The sequence below is a fragment of the Nicotiana tabacum genome, chromosome 20 (assembly GCF_000715075.1).
Source record: "Nicotiana tabacum cultivar K326 chromosome 20, ASM71507v2, whole genome shotgun sequence".
Classification (NCBI taxonomy): Eukaryota; Viridiplantae; Streptophyta; class Magnoliopsida; order Solanales; family Solanaceae; genus Nicotiana; species Nicotiana tabacum.
The window spans coordinates 133,977,076-133,984,970 of NC_134099.1; the positions used below are offsets into that span (position 1 = coordinate 133,977,076).

Sequence of the window (7,895 nt, forward strand, 5' to 3'; positions counted from 1 at the left end):
CTAGGGGCCCTCAGGTGTGCTCTGATACCAGTTGTTGTGAATAAACCCCTTACCAAAATAATATTCACGGTAATAAAGCGGAATAATAATGTAGCACCGAGATACGGTAATTAACAAGAATAAAAGAGTAACAATGACACCAAAATTTTTACGTGGAAAACCCTTCTGAATAAGGGAAAAAACCACGACCCCGAGAGGAGCAACTGATATCACTATAGTAAGGAATTTTACAACTTTGTAGGTCGGAGGTAAATACTCCAAAGACCACTACAACACTCAAAAGAAATAACCCTCTTTTGATATTCCCACCTCACTACAATATCGCTCTCTCTCTATTTTCCTCACAGACTATTTTCTTATACCTTGTCTGTGAAACCTTACTCTTTCTTTCTCTCTTTGTTGGTGTGAAGAAATGAGAGTTGAAGCTCTCCTTTTATAGCCAAAGCTTCACCCTCTAAAGCCTACAATATTTGACAATTTACACACACTTTTCACAATTCAACAAAGTTGGCTACCAAACCAAAGAAATTCAACAAGGTTGGCTACCAAACCAAACTAATTCAACAAGGTTGGCTACCAACCAAACCAAGTCAACAAGGTTGGCTACCAAACCAAAGAAAACTCTTATTAGGCACATGCCTAATACTTCTTCAATGAGATGGACATCATCAATCTCCCCCTCCAGTCTCATTCATCTAGAGGAGGTAGCACTGTCTTCTAGTTTGAGTGCATGCCGACAAGTTCTTTGCATAGCTCGAACTTGTTCCTTGGTACCACCTTGGTCAGCATATCTGCGGGATTCTCACTTGTAGAAATCTTCAAGACTTTTAGAGATTCATCATCTACCATTTCTCGAATCCAATGATATCTCACATCAATGTGTTTGGTCCTTGCATGGTACATAGAGTTCTTGCTAAGGTCTATTGCACTTTGACTGTCACAATAGACGACATACTCCTTCTGATGCAATCCAAGCTCTTGAAGGAATCGCTTGAGCCATATCATCTCCTTGCCAGTTTCTGTAGCGGCAATGTACTCTGCTTCAGTTGTTGAAAGTGCAACGCACTTCTGCAACTTAGACTGCCATGATATAGCTCCCCCTGAAAATGTAAATAAATATCCAGTAGTAGATTTTCTGTTGTCAATGTCACCTGCCATATCAGCATCTGTATAGCCCTTCAAGATTGGATCAGATCCTCCAAAGCACAAACAATCTCCCGTGGTACCTCTCAGGTACCTGAGTATCCACTTGACTGCTTCCCAATGTTCCTTTCCAGGATTTTCAAGAAACCTGCTGACAACACCAACTGCGTGAGCAATATCAGGTCTAGTACATACCATTGCATACATCAAGCTTCCGACTGCTGAAGCATAAGGAACTTTAGCCATGTTCCCTTTCTCCTCCACTGTTGTAGGACACATCTTCTTACTCAACTTTAGATGACCAGCAAGAGGTGTGCTGACTGGCTTAGCATTCTTCATGTTGAAGCGTTCTAGTACACGTTCAATGTACTTCTCCTGAGATAGCCACAACTTTCTACTTGTTCTCTCTCGAACTATCTTCATCCCTAGAATTTGTTGTGCTGGGCCCAAGTCCTTCATATCAAATGACTTGGACAGATCTCCTTTCAACTTTGCTATCAACCCCTTGTCTTTTCCTACAATTAACATGTCATCCACATACAACAACAATATAATAAAGTTATTCTCAGAAAATCTTTTGAAGTATACACATGGATCAGAATAGGTCTTTAGGTATGTTTGACTTTTCATGAATGAATCAAACTTCATGTACCACTGCCTTGGTGCCTGCTTCAATCCATAAAGACTCTTATTCAATTTGCACACCATGTGTTTCTTTCCAGCTACTTCAAATCCTTCTGGTTGCTCCATATAAATCTCCTCTTCCAAATCTCCATGAAGAAATGCAGTTTTCACATCCAACTGCTCCACTTCAAGATCTAGGCTAGCTGCTAAGCTCAAAATTGTTCGAATAGAAGTCATTTTAACAACGGGGGAGAAAATTTCGTCAAAAATCAATACCTTTCTTCTGTTCGAAGCCTTTAACCACCAATCGAGCTTTGTATCTGACCAGCTTGCCATCTCCATCTTTCTTGAGTTTAAAGACCCATTTGCATTTGAGTGGTCTTTTACCCTTTGGAAGTTCAACCAGCTTGTATGTGCCATTTTTCTGGAGAGATTCCATCTCTTCTTGCATAGCTTTCATCCACTGGTTCTTTTCTGGATGGGACAACACCTCCTTAAGACTTTCTGGCTCCCCCTCATCACTGATGAGGACATACTCTGTGGAAGGGTACCTGCGTGACTCTACCCTTGGCCTCTCTGATCTCCTCAGAGGTTGAGGTTGTCCTTCTCCCTGAGTGGGGTGCTCCACTTCCTCGACACCTTCATCAAGTTGCTCCCCCTGCTCAATAACCTCACCAGGTTGCTCCACCTGCTCGACAACCTCGTCGGTTGTACTTTCTGCACTTGTGGGATTGTTAGAAGTAGAAGGAATAGTAACAAAGTTAGGAATTATACCATTCTTCGCCTTTTCTAATATATCAGCAGCAGTTCCAACTTCACTTTCTCGGAAGACTACATCTCTGCTTCTGATGACCTTCATCTTTACAGGATCCCACAGTCTGTACCCGAACTCTTCATCTCCATATCCGATAAATATGCAGGGAATAGATTTATCATCCAGCTTTGTTCTCTGCTCTTTTGGTACATGTGCAAAAGCTCTGCAACCGAACACCTTCAGATGCGAGTAGGACACCTCCTTGTTGGTCCAGACTCTCTCTGGGATTTCAAACGCCAACGGAACTGATGGACTCCTATTGATCAGGTAACAGGCTGTCTGAACTGCTTCACCCCAGAATGACTTAGGCAGTTTAGCCATTCTGAGCATGCTTCTCACCTTCTCCACAATGGTGCGGTTCATCCTCTCGGCTACGCCATTGTGCTGTGGGGTTCCAGGAACTGTCTTTTCATGTCTGATCCCATGACTTGAACAATACTCTTCAAATTCCCTTGAAGTGTACTCACCTCCATTGTCACTTCGGAGACGCTTTAGCTTTCGACCCGTCTCCCTTTCTACTAGAGCATGAAACTTCTGGAAAACTTGAAACACCTGATCTTTGGTTTTCAAAATATAAACCCATAATTTTCGTGAAGCATCATCAATAAAAGTAACAAAATATTTGTTACCGCCCATTGATTCAATTTCCATTGGGCCGCAAACATCAGAATATACTAAATCAAGTATATTCAATTTTCTTTCAGACGATGTCTGAAATGAGACTCTATGCTGCTTACCAAATAAACAGTAGTCACAAGGTTTTACCATTGTACCTTTGGCATAAGAAATGAGTGATTTCTTGGCAAGAATCTGCAATCCCTTCTCGCTCATATGACCCATTCTTTTGTGCCACAAATCTACAGAAATCTCATCTTGTGCCGCGTTCAATTCACCTTGGCATATTTCTGCATTTGTCCTGTACAACGTGCCACGAGCAACTCCCTTTGCAATCACCAATGATCCCTTAGTGAGTCTCCACTTTTGATTTGCAAAATAGCTCTCATATCCATCTCGGTCTAAAGCAATTCCCGAGATCAAGTTCATCCGTAAATCAGGTACATGCCGCACATCCTTTAGAACCAATGTGCATCCGACATTTGTCTTGATACAAATGTCACCAATCCCCGCAATCTTTGAGTAACTTGTGTTACCCATTTTCACTGTGCCGAAATCACCTGCTACATATCTGCAAAAAAGGTCTCTTACCGGTGTGGCATGGTGAGATGCCGCTGTGTCAACCACCCATTCCGACTCTGAACCTGACAGGTGCATGCATTCCTCTTCCTCATTTATAAAGAGGACAACATTATCATTATTTTGCACCATGGCGGCTGTGTTGTCGTCATTCTTCTGGCCACTGGTTTCACCTTTGCCCTTCCTTGGATTTGGGCAATCTCTTTTGAAGTGACCTGGTTGATTACAGTTGTAGCAATTTCTGACTCTTGATTTGGATCGGTTCTTTGACTTCCCACGAGCTCCGGATCTACCATAGTTGTTCGAACTCCTTTGATAACTCCTGCCTCTACCTTCTGTGATGAGAGCCTGTCCTTGATTTTCAGGCTTCTTTCTCATCTTCTCATTGAGTAGAAGAGCCGATGTGACATCTTTCAACTCAATAGTAGTCTTACCGTGCAGGATGGTTATTGCCAAGTTATCGTACGAAGATGGCAACGAGTTCAATAGCAAGATGGCTTTATCTTCTTCCTCGATTTTCACTCCGAGGTTGGCAAGCTGTGTGATTAGTCCGTTAAACACATTTAAATGTGACAAAAAATTCGTACCTTCACTCATGTGTAGGGCGTATAACTGCTTCTTCAGGTACAATTTATTTGTCAGCGTTTTGGACATGTATAGGCTTTCCAACCTTGTCCAAATTCCTCGTGCAGTGTCTTCATCAATGATGTTATTTACCACATCATCTGATAAGTGCAACCTAATTGCACTAGCAGCTCTTTCATCCAAGTCAGCCCAATCCTCAGCTTTCATGGTATCAGGCTTTTTGGAATCAACATCTAGAACCTTGTGTAATCCTTGTTGGATGAGCAGATCTCTCATCCTTCTTTGCCATGTTGAGAAACCGTTATCTCCGTTGAATTTTGCTACCTCGTACTTTACTCCGGACATTTTTATTTTTTCACCAAGTATAGTACTACCGACAATGAATAGTATTTCAGTGAACGAGCAGAACCCGTGCTCTGATACCAGTTGTTGTGAATAAACCCCTTACCAAAATAATATTCACGGTAATAAAGCGGAATAATAATGTAGCACCGAGATACGGTAATTAACAAGAATAAAAGAGTAACAATGACACCAAAATTTTTACGTGGAAAACCCTTCTGAATAAGGGAAAAAACCACGACCCCGAGAGGAGCAACTGATATCACTATAGTAAGGAATTTTACAACTTTGTAGGTCGGAGGTAAATACTCCAAAGACCACTACAACACTCAAAAGAAATAACCCTCTTTTGATATTCCCACCTCACTACAATATCGCTCTCTCTCTATTTTCCTCACAGACTATTTTCTTATACCTTGTCTGTGAAACCTTACTCTTTCTTTCTCTCTTTGTTGGTGTGAAGAAATGAGAGTTGAAGCTCTCCTTTTATAGCCAAAGCTTCAACCTCTAAAGCCTACAATATTTGACAATTTACACACACTTTTCACAATTCAACAAAGTTGGCTACCAAACCAAAGAAATTCAACAAGGTTGGCTACCAAACCAAACTAATTCAACAAGGTTGGCTACCAACCAAACCAAGTCAACAAGGTTGGCTACCAAACCAAAGAAAACTCTTATTAGGCACATGCCTAATACTTCTTCAATGAGATGGACATCATCAATCTCCCCCTCCAGTCTCATTCATCTAGAGGAGGTAGCACTAAATCAGTAAGAATGGTCATAAAAGTGGTAAAGAAATAGGAGACAGTATTAGGACAGTTGGTCAACCAAGACAAAAGCTTTTTCTTAACAGATCCCAAGGCATCACCATCCAGAATAAACAAAATGAGAAATGCTACAGGATTCTTGAATAAAGAATTCCCATTTGTTTATCTGGGATGTCCTATATTTGTGGGAAGGAAGAGGATAGTCTACTTTGATGGATTAGTTTCTAAGATATCAAAAAGACTCAATGGATGGCAAGGGAAGATACTGTCACATGGAGTAAAACTAACTTTAGTTGAACATACTTTGCAGGCAATTCCAACATGCATACTTGCAGCCATGAATCCGCCAAAAGCTACTTACAAAACATTGAAAAGATACTTTGCTAATTTCTTCTGGGGAGCTACCAATGACAAGTCCAAATATCATTGGAGTTCTTGGGGTAACTTGTGCTATCCCAAAGAGGACAGAGGAGGGTGGAATTGGCATCAGATGTCTGCAAGACATTGGAGACACATTACAATCAAGAGATGGTGGAATTTCAGAACTCAACAAAATCTATGGACTAACTTTCTTAGAGCAAAGTACTGCTCTAGAGGACATCCAGTGGTATTTAAAGGAGCAACCAAACAATCACACATATGGAGAGATATGATGAAGATAAGAGGGAAAGCAGAAACCAACATATGTTGGATGATTAATAGAGGAGATTGTAGCTTTTGGTGGGACAATTGAACTGGCAAAGGACCATTGGCTAACACATATCCAATAAAATCCAGATCTGCCAAGCCAACAATAAAGGAGTTTATTCAAAATGGAAGGTGGAACCTACAGAAATTGAGGGAAGCACCGCCAGGAAACATGGTTCAACAGGTCCAAACAGTGAATATTGGAAATCAACCCAAGGAAAACTATACAATATGGGAACGTGCAACAAATAGAGATTTCTCCAATGCCTCAGCTTGGCAGATCACTAGGAGAAGGAGACCTGTAAACTTCGTGCTCTCAAAGGTGTGGAATAGGAATATCCCCACTAAGATCTCATTCTTATCTTGGAGATTATTTCAAAAAGCTTCCTTTTCAGGAAGTTTAGCTCAGACCTGGAAACCAAATGGTATCAAGTTGTGTTTCAGGAAGTTTAGCTCAAACCTAGAAACCAAATAGTATCAAGTTGTGTATGTTGTTTAGTACCCGAATGTGAGACTATACAACATACATTTGTAGAAAGTCAACCTGCTGCTTACCTTTGGAGAAACTTTGGTGATCCATTGGGGATTAATGGTCAAGTGAACAATATTAAGAGCTTAACAACTCAATGGTGGGGGTGTTAGGCCAAATGATGTTCACAAATACCTAATACAGATTACTCATATTATAATATTATGAGAATTGTGGAAAAGTTAGCGCGCATGTAAATTGGGACACAAAAGTAGTTTTTGTATAGTAACATGGAACATAATTTTTACTGGAATATCAAAGCAGCTTTGGGGATTACTTTCCCTAACAGTGAACTAACATGGCCTTGGGTCAAACTTTGTGAAGACATCGAGAAACTCAAACATGCTCAAAAAATTATCAACTTGGAAGCTCCCGGAACAAGAGAATGTCAAAATGTAACGACCCTGCCAGTCGTTTTGGGTGTATTAGCCCCGACCCCCTATTTATTTCTTTTTTTATACTATATTATGGTTACGTGACTTGCCGGTAGGTTTGATTTTTAGTTTGGGAGAGAAATGGACACATGGTCTCTAAATTGGAAGTTTAAGTCATAGGAGTCGACCGTAATTTGATTTGTGTGAAAATAACTCTGGAATGAATTTTTAACTGTTCCAATAGCTCCGTTGGGTGATTTGGTCTTAGAGCATGTCTGGATATTAATTTAGGGGTCCGTAGGTCATTTCGGCATTAATTGGCGGAAGTTAGAAAGTTGGAAGATTTTGGAAGGTTTGATCAGGAATGGACTTTTTGATATCAGGGTCGGATACTGATGCTAGAAGTTGGAGTAGGTCCGTAATCTCAATTATAACTTGTGTGAAAAATTTGAGGTTAATCGGACTTGATTTGATAGGTTTCGGCATCGGATGTGGAAGTTAGAAGCTCAAAGGTTCATGAGGCTTGAATCTATGCGCAATTCGTGGTTTTAGCATTGTTTGATGTGATATGAAGGATCGACTAAGTTCGTATCATTTTAGGACTTTTTGGTATATTTGGACGGGATCCCGAGGGCCCTGTATGTGAATCGGATGGAAATCAGATCATTTTTGGACTTAGGGGAATTGCTGATGCTGGGCTAGTTCTGGTGTTTTCGCACTTGCGGAGGGACAGGCCGCAGGCGCGGGCTCGCAAATTCGAGAGGATTTGGTCGCAGGAGAGGATTTTGTCCAGCCTAGCTAGGATCGCATGGGCAATCATGTGTTCGCAGGAG

The 7,895-nt window shown here is 41.0% G+C and overlaps 1 protein-coding gene across 1 annotated transcript; it reads left to right on the forward strand.

Moving 5' to 3' along the window:
• The first annotated feature begins 5,590 nt into the window (after positions 1-5,590).
• Positions 5,591-6,205, forward strand: LOC142174546 (uncharacterized). The gene has a single exon (XM_075240360.1). The coding sequence runs from the start codon at positions 5,591-5,593 to the stop codon at positions 6,203-6,205; it is 615 nt and encodes a 204-aa protein (XP_075096461.1).
• Positions 6,206-7,895: the final 1,690 nt, after the last annotated feature.